Source organism: Podarcis bocagei (genome assembly GCF_964188305.1).
Source record: "Podarcis bocagei genome assembly, chromosome: 12".
Lineage (NCBI taxonomy): Eukaryota > Metazoa > Chordata > Lepidosauria > Squamata > Lacertidae > Podarcis > Podarcis bocagei.
The window spans coordinates 37,015,425-37,035,418 of NC_138137.1; the positions used below are offsets into that span (position 1 = coordinate 37,015,425).

The 19,994-nt window shown below is 45.3% G+C and overlaps 1 protein-coding gene across 1 annotated transcript in view; it reads right to left on the reverse strand.

Annotated features, from left to right (window-relative positions):
• Positions 1–19,303, reverse strand: part of ST8SIA6 (ST8 alpha-N-acetyl-neuraminide alpha-2,8-sialyltransferase 6) — a 53,112-nt gene extending 33,809 nt beyond the window's left edge. The window contains exons 1-3 of the mRNA XM_081163285.1: positions 19,106–19,303; positions 18,725–18,835; positions 7,820–7,918 (exon numbers count right to left, since the gene is read on the reverse strand). Of these exons, the coding sequence (XP_081019411.1) occupies positions 7,820–7,918; positions 18,725–18,835; positions 19,106–19,200 (305 nt within the window). The 5' untranslated portion in view covers positions 19,201–19,303. The remainder of the gene's footprint in view (positions 1–7,819; positions 7,919–18,724; positions 18,836–19,105) is intronic.
• Between the last annotated feature and the right edge of the window lie 691 nt (positions 19,304–19,994).

Here is a 19,994-nt window from a genome sequence, read left to right on the forward strand (position 1 = left end):
GAGTTCCGGAGGGTGGGTGTTGTCCCATTCAAAGCCCAGTTCCTACATTACATGGAAAGGGTTTTCCTGATGAGATGGGATCTGCAGCAGTACAGTGATCGGCTGGGTATGTAAAGGGTGAGATCATCTGAGATGACAGGACAGGTGGCTGCTCTCTCTGCCTTGAAGGTCAGGCACCCTTACAGCACATATAAAGATAGCAGGTCATGTAGCCTTAAAGCCAAGAAGCGAGGGACTCTGCTGAATAGTTTTCTTTCTTCTTTTTGTAAAAGGGACACTTAGGAAAAGAGAGACCCAGAACAAACAGGATGAGCAGAACAGAATTGTTCTTAAAATAAACATTTCAATGTAATAGACATTGACACATTGCGGGTGATAGACACATCCGAAGAAGATTTCTTAGAACAACCCCCCTCCCCCCAGTCATTCCAACTTAGCTGATTTTACTAAGCAACCACTTACATTAAAAGTATGGTTATATTAGCTGCAGGCTGCAGTTCAGCCAGGGAGAGACAGAGAGAGAATTAGTTGGCTGTGGGGAAAACCGCTTGACAGTTCCATTCTTTGATGCTGAATATCATCATATACCACAAAATAATTTCACTTAGAAGATTGAGGCCTAAGGGGGAAATCTTGATAAATTAAGGGGAAAGACTATAAAGCTGATACAACAGATAGGACACTGTGAGTGTGTGTGACCTGGGGCAATTATGCTGTCGAGGGGAAATTCCTGCACGGTTCTAAAAGCAGACTTCTGCCTCAGGACATTAGCAAGCTCGAGATCACAAAATGAGAACAACTGTCAGATTCTGGAAGAGATGTCATTGGACTGGCAACATATTAAAAAGCCACAGAACCAATGTCTAGTTCTGAAGCACATCAAAGCACTCCGTTTAGATGCCAGCTCAATGGTCACATGAAGGACCTACTGAGAGAGAGAGAGAGAGAGAGAGAGAGAGAGAGAGAGAGAGAGAGACTAGTATAATACATGTATGTTTGTGGACTGCTCCAGGGACTCCATGGGGGGCGGTAAGGAAGGGTATAAATAAATCTAATAAATAAGCAAATTTATTCACTGTGAGGGAATAGATCCTGAAGAACAGAACTCAGAAGATGGATTATACCATCTCATGCTCAAGTAGAACATGATATGGATAACAGAGATTAATCCAAAAAGTTTTTGAAGATTCTTGTTTAGTGTGGAAGTTCGACAGCTTCAGAATCCTTCCAACTATGTAGCATTGAGCCTGTAGAAGTATCTGGCATGGTCACACTGTCCATTACGTTTAGTGCGGGGATACACAGCGGTACCTTGGTTGTTGAGCTTAATCCTTTCCAGGAGTTCGACTCCCGGAACTGTTCGAAAACCAAGGCGCGGCTTCCAATTGGCTGCAGGAGATTCCTACACTCAATCGGAAGCAGTGGTACCTCTGGTTGCAAACGGGATCTGTTCCGGAGGCCTGTTCGCAACATGAAAAGAGCGCAACCTGCAGCAGCGTATCTGTGCACGCGTGGGTTGCGATTCGCCACTTCTGCGCATGCGTGTGACGTCATTTTGCGCTACTGCGCATGCGCAAGTGACGAAACCCTTAAGTAACCCTTTCCGGTACTTCCGGGTCGCCACGGGACGTAACCTGAAAGAACGTAACGTGAAGCGGACTTAACATGAGGTATGACTGTACAACTGCATAGACTAGGGAGCAGACATTAGCTCAATGTTGGAGAACATAATTTGTCTCTTATCCCTTGTTACTTTCCTTGCCCCCACCCCCCGTTTACTCCCTGGCTCTCTGTTTCCTCCTCCATTTCCTCCTCCATGCTCACTCACACATTCCCACTCCTTTCTCCATTCCAGCTTGTCTCAGTCTCTCTTCTTCATTCTTCTTCCTTCTTCCTAGCTTCCAACTCATCCATATTCTCTGCTGCTGCTGTCCTTTTTGATCCCATTTCTCTTCCCATATGTCAGTTGACCTGCTCCTGTTTCCCCTTCTCTTTCTCAGTGGCTGGGACCTACATCAAAGGCATTTCTTGACCCCACCTGTATCCTCCACCAGGCTGAATCATCAGTACCTTCTTCCCACTTCATCCCTTTCTGTCACCTTCCAGCTGGATCACCCCAACGTCTCCTCACACATGATTTTATAGCAACATCAACTCTTGAAAGAAACTTAAGTTCAGAAGGGCAACTGGAGCCCTTGAGCAACAAATCTCTCACCCTGAAGATGCTAACTGGAGATAGAAGTGTGATAACCTTGACACTGTTCTGTTCCCTCTCAACACTTTCTATCCCAATCCCTTCAAGTCCCATTTATCCTGAGGTTTAGAAGTGATTATCAGCACCATTCCTGCTTCTGCACAGACTCCTCGTCCTCAGCAATAGTCCTTGGTTGAGTCATCGTCACTTCTGTGATGCAAAAGTTGAATAAAAGGAATTAAGAGATCAAAGCTTCTTGCAACAACAGATGCAGCAGCACCCACTTAAAATTTACTTACTTTTACCCAACTTCTAATAATTAGTTTTTAATTAAAGATTTTCTTGTGCCACAAACAAACAAAATAAAACTAAACTTAAAAAGTACATATATAGTGTTTCCACTTTCCATTCATAGAATCTTTTTCACAGTTTGTTTGCTTTCAGTTTGAGACACTGTAGTCATATACATAGTGCAGCTGGGGGGAAAGAGAGAGGAGAGAGAGGGGGATAACAATATTTTATTCTATTGCATAGTCTTTGTTCAGGGTTTTTGTATCAGCATCACGTTGGTAGGTCCTTTATTTAAATATTTATTCATTTTTGTGGGCATTGCAAGAGATTGGAGGGTCCAGAGTTTGGTTGGTTGCATTCGGTTGGTTGCAGTGTAGTTTGGTTGTATGTGTGTGGGGTGAGTGCGTGCTGAATCAAGTTAGCCATATTGATTCATATGCTGTTGGTGGGGGGATAAGTCATAGTCTTCTTGTGCTGTATATATAATGAAGGGTGAAGGCATCCTCCATTGCTTGCCCCCATGCTAGTGAACCAACAATTTTTTTACTTTTGAGTCAACAGAGGCTTCCAAACTGGCTGTTTATCTGTAGTCAATGGCAGGTGGTGGAGAAAACAGATCCTAATGTGCAATAAACAAGATACCTTTAAGTATTGTATTGCTTTAGAAGTTTTACTGTCAGTCCACAAAGTCCCTCCAATTGGGCAGGACTGAGAGTTTCGCAAGGTTTTATTGAGGTTGTGTTAGAATCAAGCCTTAACTGCGTGCTGCGCTGCACAATGCCCATTCAATACCAGTTAAACAAAAAGGGGAAAAAGTCTTCAATCTCCTACCTTTCATTTTTGAACATGAAATAGCTCTGCTTGGTCTCTAAGTGCCTATTTGTTTCTTAAGGAGACTTCAGGGCCTTTATTGACAGCTTTTGCAGAAGGAGATAAGCATTTCAGTTTACAGCACTTTTTGAAACTTCTTCATTCTGTCTCCATTGATTTTTTTAAAAAAATAATAATTCATGTTTTGAACAGCCAGGGCAGTCATTTTTGTTTGTTATTTTTGTAATTATTTAAGACAGCTGTTCTTTCTTTCCTTCCTTCCTTCTTTCTTTCTTTCTTTCTTTCTTTCTTTCTTTCTTTCTTTCTTTCTTTCTTTCAAGATGACAATCATTTATCCCATCAGTGCTCATGAGATTACAAACATATTCAAAATGCAACCCAATACGAACTGGGTGTTTCAAGTGGAGTGTTTTGCTTCAAATGTGGGTAGATGATACATACATCCAGGACCAACGTCTCCAGATGCAGCCTGCAGAAAACGGTGCACAAGGGTGAACAGCAGGCGACAATCTTATAGCGATAATGGAGGGAAATAGAATGAAACCATGTAACTAAACAACTTAAAGGTCATCAAAACTGATCTGCTAATCAGACATTTAAATCAATGGAAATTCCAATTATGTTGGCAAGGATCTACTAGAAGGACACACAATGAATTCAGATAATGAGGAGATGTGTATGAACAAACATAAAATGAAGAGGCTTAGTGAAAAAGCCTATGCTTTGTATGGATAATTTCCCATGTTCAATCCCTGGAATTTCCAGCTGAAAAGAGTTCAATTAGCTAGGCTAGCAAAGACCTCTTTGCAGTACACTCCCTGCCAATAAGTCTAGACAGGGCTGTCTGATTAGTGGTCTAATTCAGTATATGCCAGTTTCTTACGGTCTTACATAATTTCAACAATTGATCTGGTGAAGGGATGGTGAGGTGACCTCTGGTGAACTCCAGTCTCCATTTTAATTTTTGAGCCCCGAGTAGCCTACATAATGGGGGCAAAACACAGTATGTATCTTGCCTAATAGCTGTCAAAAGTCATATCCTCCATCAATTGGCCTAGTCTTGCCAGTGCGTGGCTGCTTTCTACAAAGGGAGAGGCCTAACCATGTCAGTGTTGGGCACTCCTGCATACACACATCTCTTTTCATCAAGGCGTTCATGACCTTGCATTGCCTTTCCCCAACTCTTCCTACAATAAAGCTGTGGCCAAAGTTTAGCATTTCCCATCTTGGCCAGCTGTTCTCTGGTTGTTGTCATTCATTAATCCATGCCATTTCATCCAAGAAGCTCAAGGTGGTGTACATGGTTCTGCCCTCCTCATTTTATCCTCACCAAAACCTGTGAGGTAAGTTAGGCTGAGAGGCAGTGAGTGGTCCAAGGTGGCTGACCCAAGGTCACCCAGTGAGCTGAGTGGAGATTCAGACCCCAATCTCCCAGTCTGGCTCTCTCACCTTTACATCACACTGGCTCTCTAATGGGCTTGGGTAAGCTGAGTGACTTGCTTGCAAATTCGGTTGCCTTAAGGAGTCACAGAAGCCTTCAAGGAGGAACTAAGTAGCTCTGAGAGATGATGGGGATAGCACACAGCTGCACGCCACAATGTGGAGAGTGGAGATATCTCCTTCCCAACCAGCATATGTTACAAACCCATTAGGAAGCAGGCTTATCCTTAATGACCTTGGAATCTGCTGATAACAGACAGTGCCTACATTCCTTGATGCCAGAGATTGAACCCGGGACCCCTGAATGCAAGGCAGATGCTCTGTCACTGAGCTACATCCTTTCCCCAATTCATGCCTTAAGCATGGGTCACCAACATGATGCCTGTGAGCACACATGTGCTATAACAGGTCTCCCTTGACAGCCACAGGCTCCCATCTGAACAAGTGTGAAAGAAGCTTTCCATAACCAATAGAAAGTTTTTTTTAAGCCTAATTATGCTATGGGGGGATGCAGGTGGCGCTGTGGGTTAAACCACACAGCCTAGGGCTTGCTGATCAGAAGGTCGGCAGTTCGAATCCCCATGATGGGGTGAGCTCCTGTTGCTCGGTCCCTGCTCCTGCCAACCTAGCAGTTCGAAAGCTCGTCAAAGTGCAAGTAGATAAATAGGTACCACTCCGGTGGGAAGGTAAACGGCGTTTCCATGCGCTGCTCTGGTTTGCCAGAAGCAGCTTAGTCATGCTGGCCACATGACCCGGAAGCTGTACGCCGGCTCCCTCGGCCAATAAAGCGAGATGAGCGCCGCAACCCCAGAGTCGTCCGCAACTGGACCTAATGGTCATTTTACCAGTTTACCTTTATGCTATGGGGAGGGGAGGTTACAGCTAGAAAGCAGAGAGGTGCAGCACAGAGGTGGTGTCCACAACAGTTTCTATGGTTTGCAAATGTGCTCATGGGTTGGCTATCCTTGGTCTAAAGGATATAGGCAGGAATTTCCCCACACCCCATCCTAGCAGCCAGGTATTGCACCAGCAACCTGGTCCACTGACTACTGCAGAGTTTGCCTGTCACCATAGCTGAGCCATCAGAATCACGACTTTGCACTTTTCTCCTTGCTCCCCACTCCCTAGTGGTGGTCCAGAATTGCACAACATGTCCTTGCGAGGGGCTACTGCTCTGATATGCTGTGCTGTGTGCTCTTCCATCACACTGTGACTCGTCAGAGCCATTTGAATGCGAGAGCTGACCTAGAGGCATCTCATTCAACTGAGGCAAACTTTTAAACATTATCTGCTGTTCAAAACACTTAAAAAAAGAAGAAGCCGAAATGAAGATAGTGTCTTGATGTTTTTTTTGTCCTAATGAAGGATTTTGGAATGTTTGAAGTCTAACAAGAAAATAAGGGAATGGGGGAGAGAGAGACTTCTCGGGAGAAGCAGTAAATGAAATACCTCGCTGAAATAGGTATAGTCATTGTTGCTTGTTGAAACATGCAGCATAAAAATCAATACACAGAGAAAAGAACAAAACACTGAGAGTGTTTGTTAGAGGCTTGCTTTGTCCTTGTGTATTAACATTTGTGGACACATCATGTGAGAGGACATGGTGGGACAACCTTTTTCCCTTGGGTAATCTGTCAGGGACTGTGTGTTGACAGTGGGCAGGGCTGAATCCAGTGGGAGGCAGGGCCAGAGCAAAAACAAGGCAGGACTACCACTTTTGTTTTCTGCCACCCTACTTTCTTCCAGTCCCTCTTTCCACTGCCTGCTTTCCACTCTCATCTGGTGCGTCTCCCTTCCCAATCAACAGGCTGCTTGCAAAAGACTTTTTGAAATTAGACCACAGGTTGCTCATCTGTTTTACAGTGGAACCAGAAGTTCTGGGACTAAGAAAGGGAGAAATTAGAAGTAATATGCTTGTTAGGCTAGAAAAACAACAACGAAGAACACCATACATCCAGGAACTCTGGGGTGTGAAGTAGACAGGAACTTGAGGTTGAATCCAAAGTTAGTTCTTGATTAATTTGAGTGGGTTTGCTCTGAGTTGGGCTGCTGGACTAATGGAAACTGTGAGCTCCAGCCTCAGAGCCTCTTCAAGCACTGAAAGGAAAAGGGATAAGATGTGAAGCATCAACCCTTGTACCTGACCAGCAGTATTATGCTCCTAGATTGCCAGGGTGCCACTGATAGATGCTGGTGGGGTGGCTGGCAAAGTCATTTAAATAATGTAGTCCAGAGAGAAAAGAAATCCTGACAACACATTGCTGAGGAACACAAAAACAGCATTGAATTTGAAAAAGGAACAGAGAAGTTTTTTCTTTTCTTGTTGAGGTCTTGTACATAGCAGGGAGACATTCAACCAAGCATACAGAGGAAATGCTCCCTCAGAATCACAATGCCAATAATGTCACATGCTACTTCAACAAATATCATTCCACTCTGCCTTGTTGCTTAAACAACCCCCCCCCAACTTGCTTAACTGACATATTGATAGCAGAACTAACTGTTAAGTTACAAGCAGCACGATTCCTGCTGTTGCACTTCCAACAGAAATTAGATGGCAGTAGCTACCAATTATCTTTCCCACAATTTCGCAGGGTGATACTATATTGAGGACATTGTGGGGAGATATTAATGGTGACTAGACTCAACCTCCCAGTTGCCCAGGACAGGCATCAGCAAGTGGGCCTTGGGAGGTGCCCCAAGATGTCAATTATATAAATACTGGGAACCTGGGATTCTACCTGTGCCTGTTTTATGTGTACTTCAAGCTCCAGTTCAAATCCTTGACTCCAGCTTTTGTCACTGGCCTGAGGGACTCAGGTTTGTAGATTATGCATTCTAGGTCTAGATTCAGGTCTGGCCACTCTGCGCTTTGATCTGCAACCTCAGTCAGTCTTGTAACTCATTTCTTTACAATGCGACTCCACTATAGCCCTGGTTTTGCAATGAGCATATCACCCTTGGAACTACTGCCAACACACATCTGGGTAACCTGGGTTGTGTTTAGCAGCTGTATTTGGATGTAAACCAACTGAATTTAAGAACAGAAGCAGACCTCCCTACCTTTTTTTCTTGATAGATGAAGACCAATTGTTGTTCCACAACTCTTTGCATTTTGAGGCTTGCTCAGACTTCTGAATTCCAGTCTGATTGGGAGCCGTTCTGTTAACATAAAAGGGAAAATCAGTCTTTGAAAGAATAAAAATGGTCTTGGCAGCAGCTGCACAATGGATGGCTGTGAAGCAAAGATAAGCAGCAGCAGCTCCAGCTTGTGAGGGGAGAAAACTCAGGATGGCAAAGTCTGTTTCACTCTCATTCTATGGTTTCTGTCCAGAAGTGGGCTGCTCTGAGTTGCCACCAGAAGCATATTTTATTATAAAGAGGTGAGTTTTGCTTCCATTGTGCAGTGTGTTATGTTGATTTTGATGTAAATCAGAAATGTGATATCTATCTATCTATCTAACCACACACAGCTTCAACATAATTGCATTTCAAAAAGGCACGTCTATTTTAACAATAAACATTAATGGCTTTTACAAAGACCCAAGATACTCATTTCAAATACGAATGTGCATTTCAAATAGCATTATTATAGCTGTATTTGTTACCTTTCTTCCATGATTGAACTCAAGGCCACCTTTTGTTTGTATCATGTTGAGACTCTGTGCTGCTTCACTTCTGCAGTGTTACTGTTGTGTGTGCTCTTAAGACAGGGGTGGGGAACCTTCAGCCCTTCAGGTGGCCAGGAATGATGGGCGTTGTAGTCCAACAACATTCAGAGGACCAAAGGCTTCCACCCACTGCTTTAAACCTACTCTCTAGGCCTTGACTTCAGGCAACCACCTCAATATGGCAAGAAATGCTCCACACAGAGAATTTAATTTGCCTGCATTCTCTTCAGATATTAGGGCTGTGCACCAGATTCAGCCACAACCCAAAGCATGCAGTCCAAAATATCTGAGGGTCACCAAGTTGGCAAATGTTCTCCTAGACATCTCACCCATCCCCACCCCTGGCCCTACTCCCCTTTTACTCTAAATCACCTCTGTTCATCTTATTCCCCTGAATAAGTTCATGGTTCTGTCAGGTGGGTGGACATTTCAGGATCAGAATTCCTCTTCCCCTTCAACCTTGCTTCTGCTTTCAGAAGGAGACCGCTGTTCATTCCCCTGGCAATGATGTCTCCAAATACATAGTTTTCATCTTCACAGTAGGAATGAATGACAAGCACACAAGAATACAAGAGAAAATAAAGTGAAAATAAAGTAGTGTTGAAAATTGGCTCCGAGATACACACACAACCATAAAACTCACACACTGAGTTTATCTCTGAATGTATCTCTATTAAATAGCTTTAATGGGACAGTGCAAGCAGACCAAGTCAACATGCTAGAATGCAATTGCTTATGAACAGCACGAGTTCACAGCTATCCCAGCATGAGGTTGTGCAAGAATTGCAAATGTGTTATGCTGTCATGAGAAACAGGTGTGCCTGCTCAAATATTTTGGAGGAGAGTGTAAAGCAGAAATGGGACTGAAGCAAAGAAGCTCCATCTTCCACAGCCAATGAGCCTTAGAGTGTCCTAAGAGTGGTGACAGGCTTTAAATAAAATCCATCATTACTTATAGTAGAAATGCAAACAGCCCAGTGTCACTCAGCTTAGTTCTGCTCCAGTCTCCAGGCCACCTATCATTTTGCTCTTGTTCTTCGAGTTTTTGAGATCCAGGAGCCATTCCTGACATTTTGTGCTTGGGAAACACACAACATGGATCTCGCTTTCAGTTTCCTTCTGAGTGCATGGGAGTGCAAATGACTGCCACCTCTAGGGGAAAAAATGAAAGCTAATAACATGAAAAATGAGCTCTGTGTGCTGCAGTTCCTCTGCGGTAGCTAATGATTCCCAAAAGCTGGGTAATATTATATTTCCTGGTCCAATGCTTTCTTCCCCAATCACAATATAATCTCCAGTTTTCAAAGGTTGGGTGACTTTGACCTTTTCTGCGTATTAGCATTCCCTTCTTTCTTAGCCTTGACTCTCATACTGTCTAAAACTCATTACTTCTAGTCGTCTTAGCTTCTGGATTTCAAGTGGGAACTGTGCCAGCTCACAATACATGCTCTTTATATTTGCACTCTTTCCCCTCTCCTTTCAAAAACTATTGGAAAGAGCTGATAGATTCCCTGATTGCTGGCTACAATTCTCCTTCTGGACTCTACACTTGACTCAAGTGGCTGGCACTATCTTGGCACACGGGCAGCTGGATCTTGGCATATGGACTGGATAGACACCCACATAGTTACCCCAACTATGATCCTTCTTCCCCAAATCCAGGATTCACTTGCTATTACAGCCGGGGGGGGGGGAGAGTGTTGTTTAGCCTGAGGGACGCATTCCCTTCTGTGTAACCATCCTGGGGCCACATGGCAATGGACGGCAGGCCCAGAGGGGAAATGGGTGGAAGAATGGAAGTTATCATACCTTTGTATGTAGGCTAGTTTCTGCACATACAACTCTCTATCACCCATCCCAGACAAACAAGGGGCATTAACTAAAGTTCAAGGACTCATTCCAGCCATGGGAAAACACCCAAGGTGGGTGAAAAGTAGAGCCAATGAGGGGTGTGGTCTGGGAAGAGGCCTGGGGGCCAGATAGAAAGAACTGGAGGGCTTCATTTGGCCACTGGCCTGAGGCTCCCTACCCCATGTTACAGTTTGGACACTCCCCAAAGTGACAAAATATGTATAAATTTTGAAAATACCCTACCATGTTCTTCTATTTCTAACACTGCTATCCATTCTTCATTCTCTCCCATTTTTATTAAGTCAGCTACTCCATGGCCATTATAAACCAACTGTTGTTCCCCAATAGGATACATGCTTTTAACTTCTTAAGTATTCTGCCACTAATTTTGTCGAATTAGATAATGAGACTGCATTGCTGTTTTAGGGTTCGTGACACTTTGATTAATAAGGTAATATGCAATCTAAATGCTCAGTGAAATGGACTGTAAAATCTTAAACGGCAGAAGTAACAAATTGTCTTCCGACATTAATCACGGCGACTGTGTAAGAGGTTGTCTGACACTCTCTTCCCACTCTCCCCCCTTCCCCCAATGGAATTGTTGCTAATGTTTTAGGCCAATGAAAGGTTACTGAAGCCAGACATCATGGGCAGGCATCTCCTTCCCACGCCCCATGGCTGGCTCAAGACATTTTGCTGTCTGATGCAAAGATCAATATGGAACTCCTAGGAAGCTTCTCAATATTGAGTCAGACCATTGAATTGAACCTAGGACTTTTGCATGCAAAGAAGATGCCCTACCATTGAACTCCACTCCTTCCACCACAGTCCATGTATAGAAGCCAACTGCATTGGCAGTTGAATCTGTCTTTGACATTGGCAATGGGGAAACATCTGAGGATGGCAGGCTAGTAGGCCTAGTGAGACATTCAGATCTGCCTTCCAACATGTTGCTCCTACACACCCCACCCAGCAACTACTGCCTGTGGCAGTTGCCTCATTCTTCCTAATAGTAGGGATAGCCCCAAGCAAGATCAAACCTTCAAACTAGTTAAGCCACTGGAATGGGAATTAATAAGCACATTTAGCATTCTGATTTCCAGTTTCTGCAGCAAATCTAGAAAAATCTCAGGACATTTTAAACAAAGCCAAGCTGGTTTGGGTCAGCAGAAAGTGCTTCCCCGCTCCTCCCCACAAGGCCAATAAAATTCATTTGGCACCTAAGGCAGAAAATCCCACAAGTATCTCTCCACGTTCCCAGTCAGTCAAAATACAGTCACAACAATCAATTAAGTAACTAACAGTTTTGCTGCCAATTCATGGCACTCAAAATCAATGCCTGAGGCCACTGTCTGATTCTGCCTAATGGCAGGGCTGGCCCTGCCTGTTCCATAAACTTGATAGTGTTGCATATTTGCCATAAGTAAAGGCTCCTGTGCATTAACCAAAGTTCAAGGGCTCATTCCAGCCATGGGAAAAGAAGAGACTGACCCTTGGAAAATGCTGTTGTGAGGATCATCAACAAGTCACTCTCCTCTAAGGCAGGGCTGGCCAACTGATAGCATGTGCTCCAAAGTCTGGGAAACAGCAGTGCCATCAGGGCCAGACTCTGAGACAGAGGTCCAGGGCCCCACACAGCAGAAGCAGGAAGGCCCCTCCAATGCAACAGCGGCAGGGCTGGATGACCACATTTCAAAGGAAAGTAATTATCCCCTAAAAGAGAGAGCCTTTGTAAGGCCATTAACTCAAGAATCTAAAATTACTGAACTATGCCATTGCTTGGTAATAAGGTGATGTCCACAGAGACTATAAAGCGAAGCAAGGAAGCCTCAGGGCTGTGATCTCCCTTCTCTTCAAGCACCAAGCTTATTTTCTTCTATAACTCAGGTGCAGCAAGATTACATGAGCAAGCTCAGTGAAAAGAGAGCCTAATCAAATCAGAACTCTGCCTGGAGGGGCAAGAACACTACTGAATGCCGAATTCAATTGATAGCTACTCTGGGTTCAGCAGCTGGCGAGGATGGGATGATGTGCTCTTCCCCAGAACCCCTCACTCATCTGCGCAGAGCCTGCTCAAGGTGGGTGAAGCAAACTCTGCATAAGGGAACCTTGTCATTTCTAAAAATGAGGCATCACACTGCATGTACTGCAACAGGGGACTCATTCACATTTCTGTTTTCTTGAGATTTCATGCAATCAATGCTTTTCTTTTTTAAAAAAGCTTTCAACATAGAATACAATAAAGGTCAACCTAATCTAAATAAAAATAAGACAACAGGAAAAGAAGAAAAAGAAAAAGAAGAAAAGAAAACAACACAAACCCCTATATCAAGGTTGCATCTTAAGTCTTATTCCACACAAAGGAGGGTGAGCCCTCCCAGCTCTCACCTGCTGCTTGCCCTGGGAAACCCTCAGAAAAACTGATTGACGTTTGTTCCAGTTTGGCAGTACAGTGGTACCTCAGGTTACAGACGCTTCAGGTTACAGACTCCACTAACCCAGAAATAGCATCTTGGGTTAAGAACTTTGTTTCAGGATGAGAACAGAAATCATGCTCCAGCGGCGTAGCAGCAGCAGGAGGCCCCATTAGCTAAAGTGGTACCTCAGTTTAAGAACAGTTTCAGGTTAAGAACGGACCTCCAGAATGAATTAAGTTCTTAACCCGAAGTACCACTGTATACAGTGTTTTCCCGGGGAAAGCAGTGAGACAAAAGGAAGACCTCTCAAGCCCGTGCTTAGGAATCATGGGACAAGTGTAGATGAGCCCTAAGCGCTGCTCTGAAATAAACTCACTCCTGCCCATGCTCTGGCCTCCTGCTGTGGTTCGCAGGGGCCTTCTGGCCAGCCAGGAGCCAAAGCATGGATCTGCTGACTAAGAGTCAGGACCATGGATAGCTCACTGTGCATTCAAGGTCAGGCCAGGAAGCAGGCCTCACAGATTTCCTTGATGTGTCAGAAGCCACCTGCAAATCTATGTGGTCCTGAGCAGCAAGGGGGGTGCCTCCAGCTCTGCTGGACTGGGGGAATTGCTTGGGCTTAAAGGGGTCACACCTTATTCCAACGGTATGTGCTCCAGAAAAGCTGAGGTGCCTTTTGTCCTCCGATCCAGGGAGTGCTTTCTGAACATGCAAGAGACAGGATGGAAGATGCGGCCTATGCAACTAGATTAGGGGAAACAGGAGTAGAGAGGTAGCAGCTGTGGCATGGGAGCCTTAAGATCATGCAGACTTTCATACAGGATTGCACTGGGATGGAATTTGGCACAAAGAAGCCAATCCCCAAGCTCACCCACAACACAGCCTGAGGTGGAACACTGACTTGAGATAATCGATCACATTTACAAACTTAATTTCCCTAATGGGGTCCACAGATTCTTCAAGAGTATTTCTGCGTTTGGAAGACAAGCATGGTCCCTGCTAAGTTCCACCTCTCCTGCGCTTGTCAGGGGTGTAGAGATGTCATTCAGGAAGAAAAGATGAGTGGGGATTATTTTCTGCCCCTTTAGCAGAAGAGATGTATGACTGACAGAAGAGATGTATGACTGGCAGCAAGTGAAGCTGAACATACCCCCCGTCCACACCATATATTTTAAGTGCTATGATACCACTTTATACAATCATGGTTCCTGTCCCCAAAGAATTCTGGGAGCTGCAGATTGTGAAGGGTGCTGAGAGTTGTTAAGAGACTGCTGTGCCCCTCTGAGAATGACAATTCCTAGAGTTCCCTGTGAGGATTGACTGTGAAACCACTCTGAGGTTGTAGCCCTGGGAGGGGAACGGGGTGGGTGGTGGGTCTCTTAACTCTCAGCCCTTTTTTAAAAAAACTGCAGCTCCTAGAACTCTTTGGGAGAGCCATGACTGTTTAAAGTGGTATCATAGTGCTTTAAATGCAGCGTGTGAATGTGGCCATAATCACCTATTTATTCCTGTTAAAGGGACAGCTATAGAAGGGAGAGTTCAGAAGTCAACACCCCTGCAGGAGGAATGTGGGGATAGCTGGCCAATGCTTTCCGGCATATCAGTTCTGCCAGGTGCACCCCAGAAAGGCTATTTCATAATGTGTCTTAAAGACATAGTCTGGGAGGAAATAAGAGTGTTAATGATGGCAGTCAATTTAGCACAGCTGCCAGGCTTGCTGAGCAATGTATATTGCAGTCCATTACTTATGTGCTAAGTAACTATTCCCATTCTTTGTAATAACTATTTTACCCTCAGGGGTACAACGTTCTGACAGAAGAAAGAACATAGAGGTCTCTGTAGCACGGTTAATAATTAATTACATTTGGTTAACTATTTCACAGCCTCTCCAAAAGGGTCTGTTGTTGTAGACAGGAGCCATGAAAAAAATAACAATCACAGAAGCACACACCATCCCTGTTTCTTGTGTCCACACACAAGCCAGGTCATTGCTTGAGCTGCTGTGATGTCATGGAAGGTTTATAAGCACTCTAAGCTCTAAAGCCCAAGTCTGTCATTGTGGAAGGTCAAATATCAGAGCAGGGGCTGTGCGGGAGGTGCAGTGTCAGTTTTGGAGAAAACCCTTCTTGCCTGGCCAAGTGCCTGGAGAGGTTGTGTGGTATAGAGAAGCTGTCGAGCAAGAAAGTAGAAACAAAATAATAAAATTGGGCAGAAGTGGGCATAGAGGATATGAGGGCATAAATAAACGGGGCGTGGAGAAATAATAAATAATAATAATAAAATTTTATTTATATCCTGCCCTCCCCAGCTGAAGCTGGGCTCAGAGTGGCTAACAACAGTAAAATTATACAATATACTAAAATCATTTCATTATAAAATCAATTCAATTCAGATGAAGAGATAGTCAGGAGACAGGATGGAGAAGGGAAGAGACAGCTCACACGGGGCCTAGAAATAGGACTGGCAACATGCTGCTGAGTAGACAACTGGTGGAAAGAATTTCACACAATCATTTTTCTGGAAGTGCAATAGCAGAGATATTTCTATTTGGATCTCAGGGGTTAATTTGGTTAATGTTAAAGTCAACTAGACAAGAGGTGGGTGGGTGGAGGTATTGCTTAGCAACCAGAGTGGCATGCTCTTTAACAACAACAACAACAACAACAACAACAACAACAACAACAACAACAACTTTATTATTTATACCCCACCCATCTGGCTGGTTCACTGAGGTGGCAAATATCCTGAAGAGTGTTTTCCTCTGTATATTTGGTTGACCAAACCAAGGACTGAAACCCTCTGTTCCTTTCTCTTCAAATTACGGTAGGCACCATTTCCCTCAGTTTCCCTCAATAAACTGTTACAAAGATTCTTTTTTCACTGGACTCCATCTGCATTACTTAAGTGACTTTGCTAACACTTCTACAATAATCAGCCATAATTTTTAGCCAAATAATTCCAGTGCATTATATCGCTGTAATGTTTCATCCCTGGAAACAGGTGCTTTCCCCTCTTTATTAGTCAGTTAATCTCTCTTGCCTGACTGCTGCTCCTACAACATGCACATTACAAACTTTAATGGAAACTGACAGGAGAGTCAAGAATGTTTGGGGGGAAACTGTAAGAGGCACCACATCTGTTTGTGTGTCCTGCAGTTCAGCACCTGGCATCCTGGTAGAGAAAGGCTTACCAGGAAAGGCTTTTGTTGTTGCATTGCTACTCCTGTGGTTGCTTTTTTGTGCAAAGTATTTTCTTATCTTTGCTTCCACACAATTAAACACTAGATGTAAGCAAACAAAAGGAACTCTTCAAAAAGCCGTTGGGAAATTTATATAAGTGGATTGACAATTATTGCCCCTGGAGGTGTCCCCAGTGTTCTACAGAAGTGCAGCAAATGTTGAACATTCAATCACAGAATGAAATAAATATTGTCAGTCCTTCACTGCTTTTGAACCCTAAAGTAATTTGAAAATACAGGAGTCACAGAAGGGCAAAGAGACAGGAAAACATACTATTTTACTGTAAAAGGGTTTTGACCAAGAAAATGGATGTTCTGTGCCATGGCTTAAAAATAAAAAGAAAGAAAGAAAGAAATCACTGCTCGGCTTAACTTGGCAAATCCTTTATTAATTGTAATGGAATAAGACTTGTAAGGCCTCCGTTTATACCTTTAATCAGCCTCAAAATCTAGGTGGAAAGGCTTATTTGATATTGGAAGTGCTGTAGAAGCAAGCGCTTTAGTAATAGAAAAATGTCAGTCGGATGCTGGGGGGGAAATACTTGCAAAAGGCACAGATCAGCTGAGGAACTAGCTACATAAGAAGAATGAGTCTCTCTCCCAGGAGAGACGAATGCAGAGCAGCCTATAATGTCAGGTTGAGGAGAATCCTGTCACATATGGAATTGAACACCAGAGTGAAGTAGTGGTTAGGGTGTTGGATTAGGAGCTGGGAGACCTGGCTTCAAATCCCGACTCAGTCATGAAGCTCACTGAGTGACCTTGGACCAGCCACCATCTCTCAGCCTAACTCAACGCCCAATGTTGTTGGATAAAATGGGATGTGGGGGAGCCATCAACACCAACTTGAGCTCCTTGGAGGAAAAGCGGTATGTAAATATAGAGAGAAAGCCCCCAAACCACCCAAAATACAGGAGAAGAATAACCTGTAGACCTGCCTGAGAATCGGAAATTGTTGCTAGCATCAGAAAAGGGATTCAGATCTTCTGGGTGTGGAGTCTGAGCCTGCTGCTGAACCCACTCAAAGGCAATAACTCCTCTCTAAAGCCCTGATCGAAATGTTAGTAGGCATAGCGTGAGCTCATCCATCAGTGTTGTAATGCAAGGCTCCAAACCAGATAACCCACCCCTTACATTCTGTTTAGCCCTCAGTTAAGGGATGGAGTTTGCATGGTGATCAGCTCCAAGCTCGATAGACTTAACATTGGTCAGTTCCCTGGCTGTATTAATCTTGCCTATAGATTCTACTGTCCATGCACTGGTAACCTCCAGGATGGGTTACTGCAATGTGTTCTATGCAGGGCTACCCTTGAGGTTGATCTGGATTCTGGAAGCTGCAACTGGTGCAAAATGCAGTGACTCAACTGCTCATTACCTCTATTGCTGGAGAAATTGCACTGGCTGCCAATCGGCTACTAGGCTATGTTCAAAGTATTGGCTTTGGTGGATAAAACCCTATGTACAGTTTGGGACCAGTTTACCTGAAAGATTGTCTCACCCCTTATATACCCAAATGATCACAGTACTCTGAAGCATCTTCTCAAAAAGTCCATTCCAGGCAATACAGCATTTTGTTGTTATATGAACTACATGAATCTCAAGGCAATTTACAATCCTACAATAAAAGCTACTAGGTTTAAAAACAGTAGAACCAAACAATGGAAACAGAGACCCAAAAGAAACCTTACCAATCCCATACAGCTGGAAAATATTGCCCACACAAGAATATTTCCAATCTGAATTCTCTCTTCATGCAAAACTTTTTCAGAATCTTCCTCTTAAGCCTGAACCTAACTGGCTATTTACAGTACAAACATATACATGTCTACTCAGAAGTAAGACTCTTGGTTAAATGGGATTGGGAGGCTGGTATAGAGTTGTAGTCACAAACTGCTGGGATTCTAAAAGCAGGCGGGGGTTGGACCTGAGAACTCTCCAAAGGTCAAATTGTGTAAAACTGTTCATCTTACTCTGGTGACATTTCCCATTTCTGCAAGTTTTCACACCAAATCTTAAAACTATTTTTGTTTTTTATGCCGTGGGAGTTTAATGAGTGGGTTGAGACGACAAGAAACTTCTCAAGAAAAAAATTACTGTGGTCTCGTGGATCACAGCTAAAGTGTTTGAAAGAGAAACACCTGAGCTTGAGGATGGTGACTCACAGCAGAAAGGATTGAAGCGAAGATGATGGATAAAGTAAGTAAGAAAGAATAAAGAAAACAAAAGTGAGGGTAGAATATCTTCAAAGCTGAAGATGGCTCCTCTGCTAACCTAAATGGGAAATAATTCTGATTTCATTTTTTCCTGGAAAGGAATCTGCTTTCCACCACCAGTTACAAATTTTGAAATGAACAAATGATTCCTTGTGCTGCTTCAGTTGCAATATATCATTAACACTTTAAAATGCAATTTTAAAAGTAACTGAAATAATACAGGGATAAGATAATCTACCACCAAGCTTTTCACCGCTGTTGGTGAAGCCAAAAGGCAAGAACAATGTTTTGCAAAAAAAGAAAAGAAAAAGTAAGGTCACCGTATGTTGACCCCTGAGAGTTGGGATCTCAAAGTGAGAGCAGGACAATCAGGGACCAACCACAATATCAGGAACTCGTGGGCGTTTTCAAGATGATCGGCCCTTCTTGGAACACTGCTGGTCCACAATCCAGATGTTCGCAGCTGCCTTTCTCACGCTGGACCAGCGCAACTCTCCCTTCTCGGTCCAACCCAACACGAAGACGAGAAAAGCCGTTTCAACAACAACAACAACAACAACACAGCTCAGCCTTTTTACCTGTTGGTGGCCAACGGAGGCTCCAGCTGGGCAGGTGCCGACGGCGCCCGGAGAGATCGCATCACCCTGGGGGTGCCCCCCGTCGTCGCCCTGACCTCCTTCTCCCAGCCCCTGGCAAGCAAGCGAGACAAACCCAAGTTGACCAGCCGAGAGCATTAAGTGGCGCCAGGAAGAAGCCCAGTCCAGCCACAGCAAAGACCTGGGCACCTTCGTGCATGCCCCCCCCCGCAAAAAAAACGCGCGCCCCCTGTCTTGGGGAAGCCTCCCTCCTGCAGAGAAGCTGGAGCTGGCCTCTCTCCCGACCCTATCCCCGTGACTTCATCCCCGCCGCGTGGGATCCCGCCACCCCCAGCAGCTCCCCAGGCAAGACCCCTCCAGTACCTCGCGCCGCCGGAGCCATCGGCGGAGAGCCACCCGAGGCACAGGCAGAGGAGCAGGCTGCACAGCAGAGCCGCCAGGGCAAGGACCGCCCGCATCGCCGCCGCCGTGGGGAGGAGAACTGCCTGTCTGCCTGCCTGCCTGCCGCGGGATCCGGCCGCCGTCGCCGCTGCCCCCGCCCGCCCGCCTCCCACTGCAGCGAAGGCGACCCCGTCGGGCAGAGCAGGGGCGGCGGCGAGCGGCAGAGCAGGGTCGGGGCTGCTCGGCTGCTCTCGCCCCCCGCCCCTCGCTCGCTCCCGCCCCCCGACGCCGCTCTGGCTCCGCCCCCCTCCGGCTCCTGGCGGATCCGCTTCGCCTCCTGCGGGGTCTGGGGAGGCGAGCAGCCGCCGGAGGGGCCTCAGCTCATCCCAGCCCCTCGGCAGCCCTAGCTAGTCGCTCAAACTCTCGCTGGCTCGTGTCTCACAGAGGCAGGAGGAGAGATTCCGGAGAGAAGGGATGGGGAAGTTGGGGGGGGGGGTCGGGGGAGATCTGTGCCTTGGGAAGATCGGGACGGGAGAGCTCTCCTAGCCACAAGACCCGGGTTCATTGGAAACGGCAATGGCTGCCTCTGAGCATGTGCAGAGAGTCAGCCGAGGGCCAAAAGTAGACGGGAACTCAGCTGGTGAAGGAAGAGGCAGGATGGAGATCAGGCTCGCAGCCCAGGCTTGCCGCCCCTTCCCCTCGCTGTGGGCGGCTGCCGTGAGCAGTCGCGCCCACCCTATAAAGTTACCACTAGCAGAAGAAGCTGGCGGTTGGGGGGGGGTGGATTGCTGCCTTAGATTTGCCTCTTCCTTCAGCCCCCCCCCCCCAGCAAATCGCAGCCTAGGAGGATTTATGTTGGGGAAATGACAAG